Source organism: Silurus meridionalis, chromosome 15 (genome assembly GCF_014805685.1).
Source record: "Silurus meridionalis isolate SWU-2019-XX chromosome 15, ASM1480568v1, whole genome shotgun sequence".
Classification (NCBI taxonomy): domain Eukaryota; kingdom Metazoa; phylum Chordata; class Actinopteri; order Siluriformes; family Siluridae; genus Silurus; species Silurus meridionalis.
In genome coordinates this window covers 17,437,378-17,463,415 of record NC_060898.1, presented here as the reverse complement: position 1 = coordinate 17,463,415, position 26,038 = coordinate 17,437,378, and the positions used below count along the sequence as shown (strand labels likewise).

At 37.9% G+C, this 26,038-nt stretch overlaps 1 protein-coding gene across 1 annotated transcript; it reads left to right on the top strand.

Annotated features, from left to right (window-relative positions):
* The first annotated feature begins 3,318 nt into the window (after window positions 1-3,318).
* On the top strand, window positions 3,319-22,761 carry st6gal1 (ST6 beta-galactosamide alpha-2,6-sialyltranferase 1). Its single transcript, XM_046868354.1, is given in 10 exon segments — window positions 3,319-3,640; window positions 3,762-3,945; window positions 16,011-16,217; window positions 16,326-16,688; window positions 17,726-17,750; window positions 17,753-17,989; window positions 18,990-19,087; window positions 19,178-19,279; window positions 19,769-19,943; window positions 21,656-22,761. Coding segments are annotated over 9 exon segments (1,497 nt in total). The 5' UTR covers window positions 3,319-3,640; window positions 3,762-3,933; the 3' UTR covers window positions 21,934-22,761.
* Window positions 22,762-26,038: the final 3,277 nt, after the last annotated feature.

Here is a 26,038-nt window from a genome sequence, read left to right as displayed (position 1 = left end):
ACTACATTATTAACATTATTGTGATGTTCAATGATACTAGTACTAATTTATAGAAAGAAAGAACAATTGCTAAATAGTACACATAATAGGCACATTTTTATAGCAGTTGGTGTGTCGAATAACCTGCTTAAAAACTGTGCTTTGCCTCAAATCGCATGGCCAATGTCCCACAAGAGGACCAAAAGTCTTAATCAGGTGAGGATAGTGCTCCAAATAGATCATTTTTTAATACTTTTGATATTGACCTCTACTAACTTCCCTTTGTTAATTCTTCTTTATTTATCTTCATCTCGCAGATGTTCCAGGACAGCTGTTAGGAGTATTTTCTCCGAAAACAATATCATCGATTTCAACTCCTTTCCCTTGCCTCTGAGCTTGAACAATTTATTGAGCAACTCCCTTTCTGCCTCCTCATATTGTGCAGCGTACTCTTATGGATGTTGTGGGCACACAGACCTCACCTGACCTCCCTGCTGTTTGTCATCAGAAGACACAGACTGACAACGAAGACTTTGGCGATCTACGCCCTTGCACACCTGCACCAACTCTACCATCCTTCCCTTATCCTTCCTTCTGGTCTACTGATTATGCTCCTACCTCCCCTTTCTTTCTCCCAACTATTATTTTCCTCCCATGCCTTCACCTGATTCTGACTCTAATTATTCTCCATATCCTCTCCAACTCCCAAGGCCTACAGGCTCTTTTATCCCAATAAACATGCCAAAATGTATCTCCTGCATGGTTGTTTTATTTCATCTGCACACTCATAGCCTCAGTCAAGCCCTATACAACTTTATGTGTTGGTATACGTTTAATTTTACTTGGAGGAAATAGGCTAAATATGTTTGATTATGACATAGGCTAAATAGGTTTAATCAAGCTATTTGTGTTACATTTATGGTATCTAATAATTACTACACTAACCATTAGCTAGATATGTTTGATTAATTACTCTCTAAGTTAGTTTGATTAAAATACGAGCTAAATAAATTGGATTAAAATGTTTTTCTCGACAGAAACTTGAGTGGTTGTAACTACTCCTCGCTTGAAATATTTTAATGTATGTTCATGTTATCTGTATTTTAATGTATGTTAGGGTTGTGTTTTCTGTTCTTGTGAGAGTAAAATGTTCCATATATATGTGTTTGAAAAAAGCAACCCCTAAACATACAAGTAAGAGTTTCATTATTCTTTAGATGACTGCCAACGTGAATAAAATTATTTCTCTCTGTATGAAGATCAAAACAAGCACACAAATGGCAACTGAATGCTGACAGGTCCAGTAACTCTTGAGAGTTTCTTTTGGGATAGACTCTACTCAAATGAATGTGCAAAACATTACATGTCTTAAAAGAACATGGACAATTTGTTTGGAGGATAGCGTTACTGAGACGGTACTCTATTCTAACATGTTTAGTAGCTCCTATCTACTAGATAATGTTACATTACCTGCCTTACACTTCCACATCCTGATCCTGAAGAATAATGGTTCCCCTTGGCCAATACTAAATCTCTTAGACAAACATAAGTTGGTTTAAAAATCTAATTAAAAAGAAACATTTGAATTATAAACCTACATTTTATAAATGATGCCTATTTCTGCTTAACTTATATTTTTGTATATAGTTCAGCATCTGTGTTGTTTCTTTTACCAACATTCTAATAGTTTTTGTATGTTTACTTATATAAAGTCCTGTTCCCATTCCCTTATTTTCATCACTTAAATCATTATGGCTGTTACACTTTGGCTTTAAAGCTGGCAAACTTCTTCCTTTCTTAGGAGCAGAATAATTTTGTAATATTGAGCTGAGTGTGCAAAATTCATTTATGCCACATGTGTGGTTCAAATGAGCGACAGTTAATGCTAATCTGACTACTGACCTGTTATTAGCAAAAAAACAAAGAACTATGTGGAAATTTAACAGGGTTGGTTAATAAAATAACTGTACTTGTTTACTGAGTAAACACATTATTACAATTGAATTGCTAACATCATTAAGTAAAGTCCACCATGCTGATTGTGAACTGTAATTAGCTAGCTTTCTCTTAACTCAAATGAACATTTTATTCGTCAATTGACAACAAAATATATTACATTCGGTAGAGAATGACACAATGAGGACAAATTGTGGCATTGAGTTAAAAGTAATTTAGTTTGCATTTAAATTAATTAAAATTCATTTCAAAAGTGTATATAGTGGATTTACTTTTACCTTTTCATCAGCATGTGAAAAACAGGTGAATTCCCAAAGCAAGGCTTTGCATTAATCTTGTAACATTAGTGATGATTTTCCAAGAAGCGTGAGTTTGATTGTGTTACGTTACGCTAAACAGTTGACCTTATAGAAAATCTTACATGATTTATTTACGTTCATTTAGTAAACATAAAATTATATTGTACAGAATTTGTTACATTTAAGTAAATTTAACAGGCAGCAAATTTTTTTTTTTATGTGTAGGGGTAATGAGGTGATACTGGAGAAACTGTACCTCTTCTAATTTTCATATGGATTACATAATCAGAGAACATTTGTTTTATGTGTTTGTGAAGAGAGATGACAGAGACATATACAGCAGAGAGCACACCCTGTCTGTATTCTTTATTTTACAAAAACACAATGATTAAGTTTATTATCAGTGTACAGTATACAAATAAAAGTAAACAGATTTACTTTACAGACTCAGATGATGTACTACTCTTATATGCTCGATCAATAAAGACAGAGTAGTTTAATTTAATTTCGGCATTACGAGGGAAAAAAATGCCAAAAACTGTAATTGTCAACATTACTTAATTACATTTTAAATCAAATTTCTGCTTTTTTAAATAAATAGATTTTTACATGGTTGGTTTGAACTTAATATTGGATTTGTGAACATGCAAACTCTTCTAATATTAGCTTGGTTCCCTCTAGTTTATCAGGTTTCCCTACATTGTCCAATGCCAGTGGATAGTTTACATATTGGACTGATCACAAGATTGTCAGTTCAAGGTGGTCTGGATAAGGGTATTTGGCAGGTAGGCAGTTTTTCTAAAACAAATTCCACCCTACATGTGAATGAATGTTTACATGCGGCAGACTGGTGTCCCTACCTCATGCCTAATGGTCCCAGAACATGCAATGGATCTACTCCTACCTTGACCAGGATAAATTACTGAGTGAATAATTCTCAATTAGTCGCTAAAATAAATGTCATATTACTATTGAGTTGTCTTTTGTGATTCCTTACTATTTAGTCATTGATCTATTACCTAATTTAATCCCATTTCCTAAAATGCTCTTTTTATATGGTCATGAGAGGGCGTGGTTTATTTACCCGACGCATCTTTGGCTTGACACTGTCCCCAAGAAGCGCTGAACTATTATAAGATAGGAATCGTATTTTTTTCTTCCACTGTCTTGTATAAATAATTTTTGCTATTTTTTAATTTGTGTAATATGTTGATACCGCAGATTTTATTTCGCTGTTGGTAATTCCACAGAAGTGTTGCTTATTTTGTACACTGTGTACTCATGTCTGATAAAGACACTTTTCCACACGTTTGCTTCATTGATTGCCTTATTAAGGAGCTGCAGAAGTGAACATCAGGAGTGACTGAAGACCTGCTACCAACCACAATGCGCAACCGTCTTGGGGGGTAAATATGGCGGATCTATACTACAATAAAGCGGTTTAATCCTTGCCAAGACAGAAACGTCGGATATCGGCTACGTGATATCATGATGCGTTTCTTTCCTTTTCTCCTCCACCCTGTAAAGCTTGCGTGACCATACCGACGTGCACGAAGCCTGGTTTTTATTCATTAGGCTGTAAATGGATCGCTCTGTGCTAGTATCACCCTGTATGGATTACTCGATGCCTTTTTGAAACACTATTTATAGGCAGGCTTTCGCTGGAGTAGCCATTTAACAAATAAAACACGTGAGAAGAATGGGGTACAAGGTAAGAGCGCACTGTTTTTTTTTCTTCTCTCACGTGCATAAAACGAGCGTCTGAACATGTCATGCCATGTAAATAAATAATAACATGCCCCGGTGCATTCAAATATGCATGTGTGGGCGCACACACACAAAACGTAAACACCCCAAATCCCCCCACCTCTCCAGAATGTATCTGTCTAATCAAACAAGGCCCAGTGACCTGATATTTGGTTGCAAAAATCTGATGCTCATTTCAGCGTCTTCACTTCACAATAATGGCTGTAAATGGTCTTGAATCACTAACTAGGGTGTTCATTAAAGAGTAATGAGTAGTACCTTTGTGCAAATCCTATTATCTTCGAATCCTGTTTGTACATCTTTATTTATACTGTATATACTATAAATGGTTAGAGGTTGAAAAATGCAGCCACATGATTGTGGATCCACCTACAGACACTTGTGCAAGTGTGTACACAGTTGAGTGTGTTATTTTTGGTGCTAGTTCCACAGTGCCTTTTTTATTTTTAGTTAGAGTTATTGGAGCTAAAGTTCACGAGAACTCAACTACTAAAGACTCAACTAATGATCAAGTCTGTACATTGTTTCATGCTGGCTGGAGTTTTACAGCAGATGGCAATGGCAATTTTATGACACAACTGGCTGCCCAGTATTTTTCACAACACGATTGTGAGAAAGACAGAAGTTGGTTTAAACAGAAGTTGCACCATACATATATTAAATATGTTCAGTGTTTTTCTAGCTATTGCTCATTTCGAGTGTGGTAATTTTTCCAGTACAACAATATAAGTCGAAGAAAAATCTGTCCACAATTTGGAACAGCAATATGGTTGTTTTGCTCTGAAGTACTCTGAAATCTGATTTAATATTTCTTAAGATACCATGCATATTGATTTAATGATAAACATATGGCTTTTGTTCTGAAATATAACACAGTGGCTGTAGCAGCCGAAGAGCAAAGAAACAAACAAAAAAAATTAAGCTTTTATAAAACATCTCCATGTAGCTTTTTGTATTGGAAAAACCCAACTACAAACATTTGCTGAAAGCATTTTATTGTTACTGCCATGATTACTAGGGATATGTACATCTGTGTATATATAATACATATAATGTAAGTGGGCTATGTATATGTATAATCAATTCATCTGAGACCTCCATATCTAACCATAACATCTGATATACTCTGTATAACATTTAGATCATATTATGCAAAAAAAAAAAAAAAAAAATTCAGTTCAAAACATTGTCTTGAAAAAAAAAAAAAAATGGAACTTGACAGTTCCTTAAGTGTCTGTTAGTTTTACTTCCTACATCTAGTGCTTTTTATTGGCTAAAAAGTGTCTTCAAGGGCAAAGATCAATTCATATAAAATATTAATGTGTGAGCACAAGTCTGCTACTTCAACTACTAATTAATTACATAATTAAATAATAACAGATTTTTTATATTTGGAGGTAAAACTGCACTCTCAGGCATCATTTGGGACCTCACATCAAATCTATAAAATGTCTTAAAATAAAAAAAATAATACCAGTCAAATTGTTCAGTAAAAAGATGTGATCTGTGCTTGAGCCAGTGTGATTAAAAACTCACAAGGAAACAAGGGGAAAAAATGTTGACAAGGGAACCCACCAACATGTATATACTGATGTAAAAAGGTACCCTAACAGAACCTTTCCTGATTTCTTGATAATGATGCTGCTTTATGTCAGTTTTCTGCCTGCTATAGAGAATGCTAATGAAAAACAATAAGCAGCGGATAGCAGACAGTTAGGAGGATGTTCTCAATAAGGAAATCTGAGCCTACATGATTCATTTCATGCATTTAAATATAATATTCAGGTTGCGGTGAAGCTTGTCAGTTTGTTTTTCAAGTGGAGTGTTTTGCATTACTTCTTCTTCTTCTTTTGGCTGCTCCCATTAGGGGTCGCCACAGCGGATCATCCGTCTCCATACCACCCTGTCCTCTACATCTGCCTCTTTCACACCAACTACCTGCATGTCTTCCCTCACCACATCCATGAACCTCCTCCTTGGCCTTCCTCTTTTCCTCCTACCTGGTGGCTCCATCTTCAGCATTCTTCTACCAATATAATTCATGTCCCTTCTCTGCACATGTCCAAACCATCTCAATCTCGCCTCCCTCACCTTGTCACCAAAACATCCTACATGTGCTGTCCCTCTAATAAACTCATTTCTAATCTTGTCCATCCTCGTCACTCCCAACGAAAACCTTAACATCTTCAGCTCTGCTACCTCCAGCTCTGCCTCCTGCCTTTTACTCAATGCCACTGTCTCTAATCCATACAACATCGCAGGTCTCACCACAGTCCTATAAACTTTCCCTTTCATTCTTGCAGATACCCTACTATCACAAATCACTCCTGTCACTCTTCTCCACCCACTCCACCCTGCCTGCACTCTTTTCTTTACTTCTCTAACACACTCTCCATTACTTTGCACTGTTGACCCCAGGTACCTGAACTCCTCCACCTTCTCCACCTCTTCTCCCTGCAACGCATCACTCCACTGCCCTCCCTCTCATTCACACACATGTACTCTGTCTTACTCCTACTGACTTTCATTCCCCTTCTCTCCAGCGCATATCTCCACCTCTCCAGGCTCTTCTCAACCTGCTCTCTACTCTCACCACAAATCACAATATCATCTGCAAACATCATAGTCCAGGAGACTCCTGTCTGACCTCGTCCGTCAACCTGTCCATCACCACTGCAAACAGGAAAGGGCTCAGGGCCGATCCTTGATGCAGTCCAACCTTCACTCTGAACCAGTCTGTCGTACCTACTGCACACTTCACTGCCGTCACACTGTCCTCATACATGTCCTGCACCACCCTTACATACTTCTCTGACACACCTGACTTCCTCATACAATACCACAACTCCTCTCTTGGCACTCTGTCGTCGCTTTCTCTAAATCCACAAATACACAATGCAATTCCTTCTGTCCTTCTCTATACTTCTCCATCAACATCCTCAAAGCAAATAAGGCATCTGTGGTGCTCTTCCTCGGCATGAAACCATACTGTTGCTCACAGATGGTCACCTCTTCTCTCAGCCTGGCTTCCACTACTCTTTCCCATAACTTCATGGTGTGACTGATCAACTTAATTCCCCTGTAGTTACTGCAGGTCTGCACATCTCCCTTATGCTTAAAGATCGGTACCAGCACACTCCTTCTCCATTCCTCAGGCATCCTCTCCCCTTCCAGAATCCTGTTAAACAATCTGGTTAAAAACTCCACTGCCATCTCTCCTAAACATCTCCATGCCTCTACTGGTATGTCATCTGGTCCAACCGACTTTCCATTCTTCATCCTCTTAATCGCTGCTCTCACTTCCTCCTTACTAATCCTATCTACATCCTGCTTCACCAACTCCACATCCTCCAACCTTCTCTCTCTGTGATTTTCCTCATTCATCAGCTGCTCAAAATACTCCCTCCACCTTCTCAACACACTCTCCTCACTAGTCAACACATTTCCCTCTCCATCCTTTATTGCTCTAACTTGCAGTACATCCTTCCCAGCTCGGTCCCTCTGCCTGGCCAATCGGTATAACTCCTTTTCTCCTTCCTTAGTGTCCAACCTCTTATACAGCTCCTCATATGCCTTTTCCTGGGCTTTCGTCACATCCCTTTTTACCTGCTGCCGCATCTCCTTGTACTCCTGCCTACTTTTCTCATCACTCTGTCGATCCCACTTCTGTTTTGCCAACCTCTTTCCCCTAATGCTCTCCTGCACTTCCTCATTCCACCACCACGTCTCCTTGTCTTGCTTTCTATTTCCAGATGTCACACCAAGTACTTTTCTAGCTGCCTCCCTCATCACTCCTGCAGTAGTTCCCCAATCATCCGGCACCTCTTCACCACCACGAGCCCCTGTCTGACCTCTTCCCTGAACCTCACACTACACTCTTCCTCCTTCAGTTTCCACCATCTTATTCTTCTTTCAATCCTTACATTCCTCCTCTTCTTCTTCGCCTCCAAAACCATCCTACAGACCACCATCCGATGCTGTCTAGCTACACTGTCCCCCGCCAACACCTTACAGTCTCCAATCTCCTTCAGGTTGCATCTCCTGCATAGCACATAGTCCACCTGTGTGCACCTTCCTCCACTCCTATACGTCACCCTATCATCCTCCTTCTTCTTAAAATAAGTGTTCACCACTGCCATTTCCATCCTTTTAGCAAAATCTACCACCATCTGCCCTTCCACATTCCTCTCCTTAAAACCATTGTAACTAACTCTTAGAAAAGAGTTAGTAAGGTAATCCTTTTGAGCTCCATTTTGTTTGGCCTCTTTCGCCCATACGGTATAGTCCTTTAACTCCGCCCCCATACGGTATAGTCTTTTAACCCCGCCCCCATACGGTATAATCCTTGACTCTGCCCCCACTAGTTAGTGTGACGCACACCATGGTAAAGGAAAGTCATGTCGCTTAAATGCTCTGAAATCGTACAAGGTTCTTAAGGAAAGTAAGGGATAATTAAGCACCTAGCTGGAACGGGAACAAGGTACTATGATTGATTTGTTTAATGTGCATATGTATTAATATTTGGGTTAATCTATTTAACTGTAAAGAAGTGTTTTAATGTGTTATTATTACTTATGTCATGTGATACGTTAGAATCACATGACACTCACATCTGTGACATCATCGTGTGACATCACAAAAGGGTTTCTTTTAAATGGCTATTCATGTTTATGTTTGTAAGAGCTGATTGTATTATTTGTTATCTATCTGTTCTGTAGCTCTTACGGTGTTTCACTAAGAAAAGGTTTCTCATCAAGGAAAGGTAGATTTTGTGTTTCCCAAGGAAAGGCTGACGGCTGAACACAAAATAAAGGCTTTTTGAAACATCAGTACGCTTCACCATTGTCTGGCTAGGGGTTAGCTACAATAGTCCTGCATAGCAGGACTACTCTTTCCCATAACTTCATGGTGTGACTGATCAACTTAATTCCCCTGTAGTTACTGCAGGTCTGCACATCTCCCTTATGCTTAAAGATCGGTACCAGCACACTCCTTCTCCATTCCTCAGGCATCCTCTCCCCTTCCAGAATCCTGTTAAACAATCTGGTTAAAAACTCCACTGCCATCTCTCCTAAACATCTCCACGCCCCTACCGGTATGTCATCTGGTCCAACCGACTTTCCATTCTTCATCCTCTTAATCGCTGCTCTCACTTCCTCCTTACTAATCCTATCTACATCCTGCTTCACCAACTCCACATCCTCCAACCTTCTCTCTCTGTGATTTTCCTCATTCATCAGCTGCTCAAAATACTCCCTCCACCTTCTCAACACACTCTCCTCACTAGTCAACACATTTCCTCTCCATCCTTTATTGCTCTAACTTGCAGTACATCCTTCCCAGCTCGGTCCCTCTGCCTGGCCAATCGGTATAACTCCTTTTCTCCTTCCTTAGTGTCCAACCTTTTATACAGCTCCTCATATGCCTTTTCCTTGGCTTTCGCCACATCCCTTTTACCTGCTGCCGCATCTCCTTGTACTCCTGCCTACTTTTCTCATCACTCTGTCGATCCCACTTCTGTTTTGCCAACCTCTTTCCCTAATGCTCTCCTGCACTTCCTCATTCCACCACCACGTCTCCTTGTCTTGCTTTCTATTTCCAGATGTCACACCAAGTACTTTTCTAGCTGCCTCCCTCATCACTCCTGCAGTAGTTCCCCAATCATCCGGCACCTCTTCACCACCACCGAGCCCCTGTCTGACCTCTTCCCTGAACCTCACACTACACTCTTCCTCCTTCAGTTTCCACCATCTTATTCTTCTTTCAATCCTTACATTCCTCCTCTTCTTCTTCGCCTCCAAAACCATCCTACAGACCACCATCCGATGCTGTCTAGCTACACTGTCCCCGCCAACACCTTACAGTCTCCAATCTCCTTCAGGTTGCATCTCCTGCATAGCACATAGTCCACCTGTGTGCACCTTCCTCCACTCTTATCGTCACCCTATGATCCTCCTTCTTCTTAAAATACGTGTTCACCACTGCCATTTCCATCCTTTTAGCAAAATCTACCACCATCTGCCCTTCCACATTCCTCTCCTTAAAACCATACCTACCCATCACCTCCTCATCACCTCTGTTCCCTTCACCTACATGCCCATTAAAGTCTGCCCCAATCACCAATCGTTCTTTCCTAGGTACACCATCTACCACGTCATCTAATTCACTCCAGAATCTTTCCTTTTCCTCCATCTCACAGCCAACTTGTGGAGCATAGGCACTGATGACATTTATCATCATCCTTCAACTTCCACCTTCACGATCATCACCCTATCAGAAACTCTCTTCACCTCCACTACACTCTTACTGTACTCTTCCTTCAGAATCACCCCTACACCATTTCTCTTCCCATCCACACTATGATAAAACAGTTTAAATCCACCTCCAATGTTCCTGGCCTTACTCCCTTTCCACTTGGTCTCCTGAACACACAGTATATCTACCTTTCTCCTCTCCATCATATCAGCTACCTCTCTCCCTTTACCCATCATAGTACCAACATTTAAAGTACCAACCTGAACCTCCACTCTCCTGCACTGCTCCTTTTCCTGCCGTCTCTGTAGACGTCTTCCTCCTCTCCTTCTCCTCCTTCGGCCAACAGTAGCCCAATTTCCACCGGTACCCTGTCGGCTAACGATACCTGCGGCGGTCGTTGTTAACCCGGGCCTCGACCGATCCGGTATGAAATTCTCCTTTGTGATCCGCATATTTGATTTGGCACATGTTTTACGCTGGATGCCCTTCCTAACGCAACCCTCCCCATTTACCCGGGCTTGGGACCGGCACTAAGAGTGCACTGGCTTGTGCCCCTAATGGCTGGGTTGAGTGTTTTGCATGACTACCTGCCCTATTTCCTAATGACTTCTTTTTCTGTACATATGTCAGCATAAAAAGCAGATTAAGCAGATTAAGGAAATTGTTATTGATAATTTTATTTATTAAAGGAAAAGGTTCTGAAGGGCTTTAGAACAAGAGCTTAATGCATTCACAAAGGATTTGCTTTTGTGTCTCCTTCACAATTAAGAAAGCAGAATAATTGGTTCTCTCATTTATGGAAAGCCATCCCTGACTGGAAGCAGCAAAATATTGCTACTCCATCACCCTACCACTATCATGTTTGACTGTCGGTATCGTGTTCTTATTATTAAATGTTACACTTTTGTCTCATCAATCAGAATACTATTCTAAAAGGCTTGTCTTAAGTGAACGTATGCAGAAATTAAAGACATCAGGTAAATATCTTTCTCATGGTAATGTAAATCAGTGGTCCCCAACCCCCAGGCTGCGGACCGGGCCGCACAGAAAGAATACATAACTTACATTAGCTCTGTTTTATTTATTATCAGATTTTGAATGATGTTTTATTTTGGAAAATTATCAGATTCTCTCCGCCACATCTGTCTATAACTCGCTGTTGGTGCATGTCATGATGCCTCAGTCACATGTCTTACCTACATCCGCTACCTTCTTAAAGGGGCTGCTCCGGCCGGTAACACGTAATACATTACCGCTAAATTGAAACCCCCTCGCTAGCAAATAAAAAAAACAGAAAAAAACAACACAGTGGATTCACGTGTATTATTATATTTAAAAAATACCAGTCGTATAATTTTTTGTTGTATTTATCCGCCACACCTTAAGGGCCGGTCCGTGAAAATATTGTCTGACATTAAACCGGTCCGTGGTGCAAAAAAGGTTGGGGACCACTGATGTAAATGACTTGTGATTCTTTTTCCCAGTCAGCAGAGACCAAGTGGTGTTTTGAGTTAATGTTTATATGTTTCTGTATTTACATTTCTGTCTTCACATATTGTGGTTTTGCAGAGTTTGCTGTCATGCTTTTGCTTTGTTAGTGATTTTTGTGCACTCAGCATTATTTTTCCACCATGTCCCCCTCTCCCATCACCATGCACTGTATAAGTAACATCTATACATTCATGCAGTTTTCTATATTCAGGTATTCAGTCTATATCATGTTGCAGCAGTGCAATGCAAACAAACAAACAAATAAAGCCAATAGCTTTAGCTAAAGTCCAAATCAAACATTAGAATGAAGAAAGAGTGTGATCTCTTTTTTTTGTTGTTGTTGTGGCATGCTTGTTGGTTCCAGGCTTTTTTGAGTATTTCGGATACTACTGATCTCATGAAAATGTACCACAAAACAGTCTGTGTAGTTTAGAAAGATTGGTATGAAATACAAAGTAGTTCCTCTTGGGTTGTTTTTTACTGAGAAGACACGTGAATGTACAGGTGTTTCTAACAAAGTGGATATAAGGAGTGTATACCTATTTGCATTGTTTTTGTGTTAATTTGCATTTACTTTCAAAATGTTTCTAAGAAACCGCCTACCCTTTCTCTTAACCTGTAAAAATAAGTTAAAAGTAAAAGAAATTAGCAATTAAAAATGTTTTTCCCAAAATACATTTTAGCAAATGACTGCAATCTGGAAGCATTTCATGAATAATGCTGTTTGACATCCTCTACATGTCCTATTTAACAAAGAGCCTGAGAGCGTTGGGAAATTTGGGTATTTCATTGAAAGTTGCATCACAAATGTTATACTATAATGTAGGAGCAAAACATTCTTAAAATCTTCCGAACTTCTCCAAATTATTTCAAGATCCTGTTACATAAAAACTTATAGATTAACCTTGCCTCAACCTCCTGCTCTCATGGGTGTTAAGCACTAATAGGTATGAGGTGGAGACTCAAAACTGCTCTTCACTGTCAGTACCCTATGATTTTCTGCCCTTCAGTCAAATGCACAATGCATAATACTGGAGCTGTCAGATGATAACTTTTTATCTGCATTCATACTTTAACATGATTCTCCTGAAGATGACCAGTATGACTGTGAGATATTCTTCTTCTTTTTCTTCTTCTTTTTTAGGCTTCTCCCATTAGGGGTTGCCACAGCGGATCATCCGTCTCCGTACTACTCTTTCCTCTACATCTGCCTCTTTCACACTAATTACCTGCATGTCTTCCCTCACCATATCCATAAATCTCCTCCTTGGCCTTCCTCTTTTCCTCCTTCCTGGTGGTTTCATCCTCAGCATTCTCCTACTGATATACCCCATGTCCCTCCTATGCATGACCAAACCATCTCAATCTCACCTCCCTCAACATTTCTCCAGAACGTCCTACATGTTTGTCCCTATAATTAACTTATTTATAATTCTGTCCATCCTCGTCACTCCCAATGAAAATCTCAACATCTTCAGCTCTACTGCCTTAAGCTCCACCTCCTGTCTTTTACGCAATGCCACTGTCTCTAAACCATACAACATCGCAGGTCTCATCACAGTCCTATAAACTTTCCCTTTCACTCTTGCAGATACCCTTCTATCACAAATCACTCCTGACACTCTTTTCCACTCACTCCACCCTGCCTGCACTCTTTTCTTCACTTCTCTAACACACTCTCCATTACTTTGCACTGTTGATCTCAGGTAATTAAACTCCTCCACCTTCTCCACCTCTTCTTCCCTGCAACCGCACCACTCCACTGCCCTCCCTCTCATTCACACACATGTACTCTGTCTTACTCCTACTGACTTTCAATCCAAACACACAGGGTCATGTAGTTTTGGATTTTGTTTTCCCTCAATAATAAAAACCTTCATTTAAAACTGCATATTGTGTTCACTTTTACTATCTTTTACTGATATTTAAATTAGTTTAATGATCTGAAACATTAAAGTGTGACAAACATGCAAAAAAAATAAGAATATAATATATATATATATATATATATATATATATATATATATATATATATATATATATATATATATGTATATGTATATGTATGTATGTGGATGTGGGTGGTGCTAACTGGTTGCAGAGTTCAGCATGGAATTGGGTGTGGGGAAAAACTGTTCCTGAACCTGCTTGTCTTGGTCCAGGAACAGTTTTTCCCCACACCCAATTCTAATAATTTGCATTCTGTTTTCAGTAACATTTTACATTTCTTCCAACTTTATTGGAATTAGGGTTGTACATCACCATATGTAAAGCCTTGACAGATACCAGGATTCTGTCATCATATATTGAGCATTAGTAATTTATCAACATTCATTTTTAACTGTAGATCATATGAAGCTGTGATGCAACAACCCTGTACCATTGCACCACCCTAGAATGCAAAACTGCATCTAATGCTTCCAAACAAGAAGGCCATTGTGAATTTCAAAAAAAAAAAAAAGTCATTGTTGGCAAAGAACATTCCTTTCTTCTCCCCTTTTCCTTCTTCTCCCTCCTATCCACTATCTAGCTGGATAATGTCATTACTGGCATTATAATCCCACCCCAAAAATTCCAAACCCCTTGCTATAAATTCAGTCCAACTGTTATCATACATCCAGAATGATTTAATCACTCCAGTTGGTCATTTAGTCTTTTTTGTTTGTTTGTTTCTGCCTAGTGGGACATCTTATGAAACGAATGACACAATTATGGATTTTTTATTTTTGATCTATTTGTCTATTTTTATATGATCTTTATATCAAAGCTTTAAGTATCAGCTGATAACCAATGCTATTCCTTTTTTTATAAGAAGAAAAAAGAAAAAACATTTTTTTAAAACTGCTAAAGAAAATCAGATACCAGCATTCTTTTTTTTCTTGTCCTTTATTTCCATCATTTCACCTTTAAAATTTACCAAAAAATATTTTAAATTGAACTGAAATCTCTCAAATAACTTAGTACACCTGTAGACAGACAATTTTAGGCTGATGTGCATCACTTTTGAATCAGCAGATTCTTTTTTCCCCAGTGCAGCATTTCAGTTAGCCAATACTAATTTAATGCCTTGGCCTTTTTTTGTGAAGATGTTTTTCTCAGATATCAGGCAACATTATGGCTAGCACCTTAAAATAGAGTTTCAGCATAGTGAACCTGAATCATCTGCATGACAATGTGATTCAGTCATGTCATCAGGACCAGACATTAATTTTAGTGAAATGCATACAACGAAGAAAATGGAGACACATCCAATATTACTATAGTGTTTCCAATAAAATGCTCAGTGAGTGTATGTGTGATATGTGAATAAATTACATGGTTTGCATAAAAAATAGTTTGTTGTTGACCACTGGTCATATCAAACAAAAAACCGGCACAAATCTATCCACATGGTAAATTATATACCACAGAGTGTTACAGTCCAGTGTTTTAAATACTACGGCTCAGACTTTTTAAAATTTCTGTATAGTTTCTCAGCAGCTTTAGATGCCTTCAGGATCATGTTACATAAACTGTTATAAACTTACCCTCAAATTGCACCCTTTGTTCTCATGGTAACCAAGTCCTATTCCAGGAGTGGTTAAGACAGAAAATCAAACTATTCTTTCGCTTTATATTTACATTGGATGAGTGAGAGAGTATAGCCATCTGTTGTGCATCATAAATGCTGCCATAACTGCTCTTAGTTTTCAATAGGAGGGGGGTTTATACAGGCTACAGCTCTAAGAAAATAGCTTTTCCTCTTTATGTGTGCATTCATTGTCCTGTATTTTTAGCCCGATTGGAGGGGCACAAACGGTATATTCTGAATGGGATAAATCTTTGATGATGTTGCTAGCTCTCTTGTGTGGACACTAGCAAAGACTCTGTCCATATTGGAAAGCTTGATTCCTACAATTCTCAAAAAAAATTGTGCTCTTAGAGCTCTTAGTGATCTCATTTCACAAATAAACGAATGTGTCAAACAAGCATCATCTAGCTTTAAGCACATTTTACTGCTGCAACTAATCAAATTTTACAAAGCTTAAAGATGGAAATAAAAATCACTACAGGTTCATCATATCTCAATAATAAATGAGTAAGTGGATCTGTAATTAACCTAATTTCACACCTGGGAGGTCACATTGGTGTCTTAAAATAAGTCTCTATATCTCTTCTTCTTTTAACGGTCCACTTTCTCCTTCTCCTGTTCTGAGAATTTAACCTAGATGTATGTATGTCCTAGATGTAAATTCACTTGATGATTATCCATGTCTTTCCTAGATCCCAGGAGCTGCAATGGATCGTGTTAGCCTGCTTTGGCGTTTGAGGCGTCGAGCCCGTCGAGGCGTTTTTTGCATGGTGCTTTTTTGCATGACCATGGCTGTACTGTATACCCTGTGTGCTGAAAACAGTGTCCCCGTTACTGATGCCATTTTTGGGGTGAGGGCAAGGACTCGAGCACAGCCAAGGGCACACTCCATTGTAAAGGTACATGTATTTACTTTTCTGTATGTGCCAATATACACATTTACAGCTTACATTTAAGAGGCATTACAGTAAAAAAACTTTAATGTATGTTTGTAAATTTTAATACAGGTGCTTCGTGGAGCGGGTGGAACAAAACCAATGTATGTGGACCCTCAAAAACTCCCAGGTGTTATTCCTGGAGATCCTCAAAAGCCTATTCCTGTCCTCTCATCCTTAAACCACTCAATGCTGGCAAGTCAAAAGGAGCAGCACTCAGGGAGCAAAGAAAAGGAACAACATGGGCTTCTCGCCTGGTTATTGGGCAGACCATTAAGGCGTGCACTTGAGACTATACTGGGGGCCCGAAAAAGAGCTGATACAGCCAGCCAAAAAATGGAAGATTTTTTTGTTGCCAAAAAAGTGATCTGGAATGATGAGATGTCAAGTAGTATGCTGGGAAAAAGGCTGAAGAAGGTGGTGCAAAACTATCAGGTGAGGGGAATGAACTTGCATGCAGGATTCAGGACGATTGAATTGTCAAATATTTGTAAATATTTTTACAAGTAATGTTTGATTAACATAAGCCAGTATTGGATACTCAAACATTGCTGTTTACAGAAAATTTTAATTTGGCATATAATTATAGATGTATGGGTTGTATTAGATGTATGGGATATCTTGTTTATTGATTAAAACCACTACTTTATAATATATAGTAAAAATTTACCGTATTTTTCGGACTATAAGCCGCTACTTTTTCCCACGCTTTGAACCCCGCGGCTTAAACAACGAATCGGCTAATTTATAAATTTTTCTCACCTGTGTTCTGAGCTGCACGGCCTCGGGAAAAAAAAACTTCACCGATGGAGATTTTTAAATGCACGACGATGCCAAAAGAAAAACTCTCGAGAGAAATAGTTGTGAAAGGAAGGAACAGTAGACAGTGAACAATGACTTACTTAATAGGCTACTGTTTAGATACAAGCCGTTGTAACGCGTTGAGTCTGGGTCGTGGGATAGCTCGCTAACTCCAGTTGCAGAAATCATATAAGCACAGACAGGTTTCCAAAACTCATGCTTTTTTATTTTTCTTGGCAACAGCGTTATGAGTTAGTCAAAGAAACTTAGAACTGAGCATCAGAAAATAATAAGGACATATTCCTCGGTTTTGCACACATGCAGTAATACTGGAAAAATTTCGTTAAAGCCTGTGTAAATTTTATTAGTTTCAGTGTAGCTTATATATGGGTGCGCTTAATAGTCCGGAAATTACGGTAGTAATAATATTTAGAATTTACAATTGTATAAATAATAATTTCCCTGAAACGATGATAAACACCACCCTGAATTTTGCATTCATTTAAATCTATTGAAGATTAAACACAGCTGCATAATGTGTGCCACTAATACGATTTCACTCTGTGGATGCAGTATATGCTACCTAAACACAAGACCTAACATCTTTTGAACCATGATTTTTGGTCCTGAGCGTTCCTTTGCTTTTATTATAATTGCCTTTTCTTTTGTAGGCGATGAATAAATATGGCGTGAGTCTCTCAGTTCAGAAGCTGGAAAAAGAGGGAAAAAACTGAGCGGTCCAGAGCTATTGTGTCAACTCAAAGAGACGGTGAAAATTACCACGTTAATGCCAGAGATGGAGCCATTTGCTAAATTTCTCTGGGCCTTCCAGCTGCCTGCACAACCCTTGACCACTGCAATTGGCCCATTTAAAACATGTGCTGTTGTGTCATCTGCAGGTTCTCTGCGAAACTCCAAGTTAGGAAAAGAGATTGGTGTGTATGATTTTCAACATAACTATAAGAACAATTTAATTCAAAATGTATTCACACTTCAACACAGCTGCTGAAACCATGGCCAACACAGAAATATAACATTATAACATTATGCACATCTTTTTTTTGTACCCTTTTTGGGTGTCAATGGCAGCCAATAAAATGCTACACAGTAAAATGCCTACACCAGAAAAAGTGTTCGCTACATAAGAACTTTGTTGCCACCAATAAGGCTTTTTTGACATACATTTACAACACTAACTTTGCAAAGCACAGTGACTCTACATTTATCTGATTCACAAAAATTCATCATAACATTTAATTTCTGCCAAAATGTTTCACCTTTAGCAAATGTGGTCACCAGCATCATGAGACCCTTTTTATATGCCAGACAGTTTGGTCATAACATGCAAACACAATAGAAAAACAGGAAGTGGGGGGAACAACTTTGTCACAAAAAGTGAAGAATAACAGCCTATTCGAATTCATCACCTCCAGGTGGCACTATAATTCACAATTTGGTAAAGCTGCTCATAACCTTTGACATTAATTCAAGATTCTTCTTTCTCTTGATACTTTTGAATTAGATGTACAAAAATTTGTGGTTTGTCAAGCCAGAAGATTCTGATTGTTTTGTCCATAATGTAAAGGAAATTTGTATATCTTAGCCATGCAGACACTAAACTTGTCATACAGTATGTTCAGCAACATGATGTTACCAAACAAACTTTGAGTTCAATTTAGATATTAAGAGAGCTATTGAAGAACATCATTATTGTCTGGAGCCAAAAAGTGCTTGGTTCCCTTAAATGCTGCTTGCATATATATTTTTCTGTTACTATTTCCGTAGTCATAAATGTGTGTTGTCTAAATATTGAAGCAGCTGTGTTCATGGTAAAACTAATATATCACCAAAATATAGTTTAGCTTGATTTTTGACAAACATGAAAATAAATATCCCCACAGCTCTTATCCATCTTAATGCTGTGTTTGTTTCCAGATGCCCATGACGCTGTGGTACGATTCAATGCTGCACCCACTATTGGCTTTGAGAAAGACGTTGGCTCTAAGACTACAGTGCGCCTGATTAATTCCCAGGTATTTCTAAAACCACAAAATAAAAAAAATGAAATAAAATAATTATATGGATTGTATATTATAAATCTAATGATACATATTCACTTCAAGGTGATGTCATCAGAAGATCACCACTTTCTGTCCAGTTCTTTATACAGCAGTGGAATGTTAGTGGCCTGGGATCCTGCCCCTTTCTCTTCTGACCTAAATGAGGTAAACAAGTTGCTTCCTTCTCATCTGTATACCATTACAGGCCTGAGAGAACATCACCTAGAAAGAAACCTAGCATCTTGTGATATCCATGGGGTCTAGACTGCCGGCAGTAATTGAGTAATTTGCAACAATGAATTAAAAATAATTGTTAGTTTGCCCATAAGTCCTGAGAAATGTTTTTTGTTTTTTCCCTACAATTTCAAAATATCTCAAGGAAACCTTAATGTCGGTTTGGATCCTGCAAGCAGTGATCATTCATTTGGGTTATGTTGAAGTAAATTAGACTTTAAACTGATTGGTATGTGTTCTAGGTGGCCATGTGTTCTCTTTTAAAAAAAAAATAATTGCTTGATTTTAGATTTTAGAATCCTAGGACTAGTTTTTTAGTAATGTTTGAGTAAAAAGATAAACAACATAGATGTGACAACATACTGTATATGAATACAATAAGCAATTACCAAACTTTCTCACTTTCCTATTTATTTGTAGTGGTACAACAAAACAGATTATCCGATATTTAAACAATATCAGAGGTACAGAAGGCTGCACCCGCAACAGCAGTTTTATATCCTACATCCCAGCATGGAATGGCAGCTATGGAAGCAGCTACAAGACAATATGGCTGAGCCTATTCAGAAGAACCCACCTTCCTCAGGCCTACTAGGTATGTAGTGTTAAGTTTTTCAGCTACTTACAGTACTAATAAGGTGATACCGCTTGAATTCACTGGTCTGTAAGTGGTGAACAAACCCTTTTCTAAGCTGAGACAAGCTAGCTAGCTTCGGGGTTGGACGACCTCTCCTCACGATGTCTAGCTTTTCTAGAAAACTGATTTTGAAGTATGTCCGAGACCAAATTAATTTATCTTTCTCCGTCAGCCATTGTGGGTGTAAAAAAGTCGAACTCAGATGTATAATTGTGTGCAGCGCTCTACAGAAGAAAAATGCTGATGCTATTCTGGGCCAGCTAGCTGGCCCTGTGAGGCGAATACAAAATCTGATTGGTTAAAGAAACAGACCCATTCATAATATTCTCTATGGTAAAAGGGCCAGCAGTATAGACTTTGAAGGCCCTGGGCAGATTAGATTGACATGGCAGCACATCTGGCGTAATCTTGCGTACCAGTGTAGATTTATTCATTGCTAGAGATTTAAAGCACTATTGTACGTTGCTCTGGATAAGGGCGTCTGCTAAATGGCGTAAATGTAAATGTAAGCACATAGAGGCTGAAATCTGATTGGACAAAATAATTAAAAATCCACATCAAATCAAATTTTATTTGTCACATACATACAGGGTACAACATGCAGAGAAATGCTTACATACACGTACTGGAAGCTGTGCACCAAGTGATGATGATGATGATGTAATCACCACTGATGATAAACTGCAATGTGTACAAAATTCAGCTGCTAGGATCCTGACTGGAGCCAGGCAAAATGAGCACATTACACCAATTCTCAAGTCCTTGCATTGGCTTCCGGTCAGGTTCTGAGTAGATTTCAAAGTTTTAATGCTTACATACAAGGCACTGCATGGTCTTGCATGGTACTGGATACCCCCCAGTATCTGTCTGCACTTTTAACTGTATACACACCCAAGCGTATCTTACGCTCTTCACAAGCAGGACCATTGGTTGTTCCACAGACACGGCTGCGTTCAGTAGGGGATAGGACTTTTTCTTCGTATGCACCAAGACTTTGGAATTCACTCCCTCCTCACATCAGAGACGCACAGAACTTCAGTACTTTTAAATCCCTTTTAAAAACTCATTTTTTTATGGTTGCTTTTTTTTAACATTTTGATTTTGTGTGTAATTATAAGTATTTGTGTATTATTTGCTCTATTTTTGTGTGTTGTATTCTTGTTTTCCTGTATGTAAAGCGCATTGAGAAGCTACTTTAAAGGCGCTATATAAAAATAAAGTTATTATTATTATTATTATGATGACACATACTGAAGCCCCTAATTGAATACTTGTTTAAAGAGAAAAAATCATACAGGCTTTCAAAACCAAATCCATATATTTTTTTTTTCAGAATTGGTTAAACAGTTGCGAATGTAGCATATGTTTGAAGGAGAAGATGCTATTTATATGTACATAGCAAATTGTTTTCTTATAGTACAGAGTTTAAATAGTATTGTTAAACATACAGATCACATTTAAATACTTTAGTTTTACATTGCGTTTACTTGATCTGGCTGTTAATTTACACAATTAAGAAAAATGAAATGCACATAAAATGTATTAAAACTAATTCATATCTTTAGCTCATTGGCAGAAATGTTTGCCTGTCCAAAACATTAACAAAATACAATGCCATCATATTTAGTTCTGCACAGTCTCCAGTTATGTAATGACAACTCCTATTTCAGGGACAGTATTAATGATGTCACTATGCGACGTGGTCCATGTGTATGAGTTCCTGCCGTCACGGCGCAAAACCGAGCTATGCCACTACTATCAGAACTTCAAAGATGCAGCCTGCACCATGGGGGCCTACCACCCTCTGCTCTACGAGAAGAACTTGGTGAAGAGGATGAACCAGGGATCTGATGAAGACATCTACAATCATGGCAAGGTGACGCTACCTGGATTCAACACGTTTGACTGTACACAGACTACCAACTCTTCGAATTCTTCAAAGGCATAAATTAAAGATTGTATTTGTTCAACTTAGCATTTGGAATGTAACTGTATTATTTATCGCATGACTTAATGTATGACTATTGGAGCTGATTTAGGAAAAATAAGATAATTTGTTGGAAGCTGGCTCTTTCCCCATAAGCTGTACAAAGTTTTGTTTACAAGTCTATAAGTTATATTGTATATTATATTATACGTTGTTAATGATATTGCTTGAATACCTAAAGATCACTTATTTACCATTTCCAGTGCAGAAAAGGTACATTTTAAGCACTACAGTGACATGGATACACATGGACAAAGTAGGCAGGTTATTAGTAACAGGAAATGTGCTTTGTGCCTATATTACCAACTGTAGCTCATTTGTTGCTATGCAGAATTTGTCAGTCCATCATTGAAAAGAGACAGTATGAGATCAGCACTGGCCTAATGTTATTTTGTTGGTTGTCCATTTTGCATGGCAGTGACACTGACAAATCAGTCAAAATGTGTTGTTTCTTATTTTTTCATTATTTGAAGTAATCCTATTATGATGCCTTTTCCTTGAAGTAACTTGATAAATTTGGCCAAACATAAGGTCGAGGATATTGAAGAGGATAAAGATGGAGCACATAAACTTAATGTACTCCAGTTTGGTGCCCAGTTCAGGGAATGTGTTCAAAGGGAATTATGTTGGTCAATAAAGAAACAGTTTAGCTTTTGCTCAAATATATTTGGAAATGCAATACTGTGCAATAGTGAGAGACCATTCATTTCTTTTCTTTCAAATAGCCTCAAAATGTTTTATTTTTAATTATGAACAATTATTATGAGAAAATAAATGAAGAGAAATGTTCCTTTGTCGTACTTACTCTGTTACCAAAAGTCTGTGGATGTCTGATCATTATTTTCATATTTGTTGCTTCCCTAGCAGTTGTAAGCAAACAATTCTATTGAATATCTTTTGTACACTGTAACATTATTAATACCAATAGCCACAATCCATAGTCTAGTGCAGGGGTTTTCAACCGGTGGTCTGCGGCCCCCTGGTGGTCCGCGGCGGCATTGCATGTGGTTCGTGACAGCATACATAATTTCACTATTTAAATCACTTTTTTTCCATAATTTATTTCTCCAAAGATTTCCATAATATTTCAACTACATACCTTTGTGAGAGTGTTTTTTCCACACTGTCATATCTAAAGAACAAGTACAGGGCACACACACACACACACACACACACACACACACACACACACACAGAATGGTGGTCCCTGGCACAGAACCAGTTGAAAACCCCTGGTCTAGTGGAAAGCTTTTCAAGAAGAGTGAACATTATCATAACAGTAAAGAGTAGACTGAATCTGGAGTGGAATTTCCCCAAGCACATATGGGTGTTATATTTAGATGTCCAAATATATTTGGGCATTCTATTGTTGTTTTTTGTAGGTCCATATTACAGTTCAATGTTGCATAAAAGTGTGATTCTTTTTGTTAAATATTTTTCCTCTCTGTTTCCTCTTTCTTTTTTGTTACTGTCTAAAAAATGTCATCATTATTGTTTACCACAAATCCATTAACAAAAAGTCCTTACTGTTTAATTGAAAACAACTGACTTTTGCATAGTACTGTATTGGACAATCGAGCTTGTAATTTGACTGCAAATAAGACTGTGCAGTATCTACAGTGAAGGCAGCATTAAAATATAGAGAGCATTGATATCTACTTTTCAAAACTGCCAGTCAGTTGAAACAGAGAGGCTATTAGAAAAATTGTTAATATGCATACAATCTTCTATGATGTCACTTTAAAATGCCCAATGTGAGAATTTAATGTATATATGCATTTGTTCATTGCACTGTGATTGCTTTATACCAACAGAAATATTGTACATTATTCTTTACAAAATTCTCCTGCATGCACAGCTTGAATTGCACTGCACTCTAGCATTAAGCTTTGATAAACTTGTAGCGTTCTATTTATTATTCTTACGAAAAAGATGTCTACTGAGAATGCATGAAAGTTTCGTTTTGTTGCCACAAAGAAGATACTTGTTCTCATTTGTCTAGCATTGTAAGCCTGTTTTCTAGATAATAGCTTATTCATGAGGTTGCATTGGACATCTGCATTGCAATAAACCTACTCCACATGTGTCAGAAGAGACGTGTGACAACTAAACTGCAAGATCAATGTAAAAGAGAGCTATGCACATTTCATTCCCAATTAGGAAAGTGAAAGCAGTATATTTATGTATACCAAGTATATTTTCACATATTTATAGAATTAGACCTGTTTTTTTTTCCTCAGTCTGTACAGTGCTAAGTTATTTAAATATTCTCTCAGCAGTAAAAGTAGGCATTTAAATACCAAAGTGTGACCCTGTTCTTATGGGTCCATTTACCTGATGTTAGGGGGGTCAGTATGTAAAGCTCTTTACCAGAAGTAAAGCTCTAAATTGGTTCAAGAGCTGATTTTTTTGTCTTCATATTTTTGTTTATTTACTGTTGTGTGATTGTGTGAAGAACAACCCTGACACAATAAGCAAAATTTTACTTTTCTGCTGATTTCACAGTTTTCATTCTGTTCACTGCACTCAGGTGCTGGTCATTGGAAATGAGGTTTCTTTTGAGGACAGGTACAACCTATGACATCATTATAAAAATACTTTATAAATATTGGTTGTAATCCTACTTCTGCTCGCATTTTCAAATGCAGTAGTATAGTGCATGACAGCAATTGACATTTGTATTTAGAAAAAGCAGATACAGCAGGTTCAGTAATTATTCTGAAAATTAATCTGACCACCTTTTGAAACCACACAGTGTGGCGTGTATCGTTATTTAAATAACAGTTAATCTAAATCACAGTTACCTATATCAATATACACTCCAGTTAATATACTGTCACAGTTTGCGAGTTTGTTGTCTGTCACAAAGTCTATTTAGGCACCTTATTTTCCCACTTCCCAGTATGTGTATGTGCTTCATAATCAATCAAGTATAACCTCTGAACATTCCAAGCTTTCTGTACTCTTGTAGTGTAAATGCACTTTATTTTTGCCTGTTTTATTCTGTTGCCATTAATTATGAATGTGGCCATGTATCACTGTATAACAAAGTACTTTTGTGTATGTATGGCTTGATTATAAATCCTATAAATATAGAATGTGTAAAACAGTGTTTGTGAATTTTTAAACATTACCTTGTACACATATGCCGTGTTTTTTATATTGGGGGATGAGGCTGTACTAATCAGAGGATCATGTGTCACATGACATGACATGCGGTGACATCACTGTTATTAATGTGGCCAAAATCAACACATATCAGAAAATAACCATATAAAAGTAAATGCAAAATAATCTGTGTTTTTCAAATGTTTTAAATATAGTGCCTATATTACAATAATTCGGTTATAGTGATAAACGTGCAGTACTTAAAATGTTGTGATTAGTTTCTGGTAGAGAAGGGACTCTTTAGAGAGAAGAGACAATACATAAAAAAGCGTCAGAGCTACATTTCCAGAAATACATTTTTGCCAGTACACAAAATATAACCACATCCTATCAAAATTCTTCACCAAAATGAGCAAAATCGTCCCCACGTTTACACTCTGTGATTCTGAGAAACTGCTCCACCTACTGGGGAAACTCAAAAATGCACCGAATGAACAAATCTCTCTCTTACACACTAGTTTACTTTAATTCTCAGTGTCTTAAGTTTTTTCACTTGTGTTGTTCACAGTGTTTTAGAAAGTATTTATTTTTATGCCACCTTATTTGTGTTTCTTTTTGTTTGTTTGTCTGTAGCCAACCTTTGGTAATATATGACTAAATATAGTATATATTAGATAGCAATTATAGATAGTTAATATCTTATGCCAGCAAGGCAAGTTTTGAATTTGAATTTAATACAGATACAGAGAGAACAGTGACATGCATTCAAGAAGTGTGAATTGTGATACTTGCAGCACGAGAGTTTTTATGCAAATATGCTAATTTGCATATTGGTCAGATGGATTTTGCCACACTGCAACCATCATGCGCAGCATGAAAGCTAAACGATGGATGGATTTATGACTTCAGTGTCTGGTGTCACACAGAAGAGGGTGGGTTCTTTCTGAGTCCTCTTTTC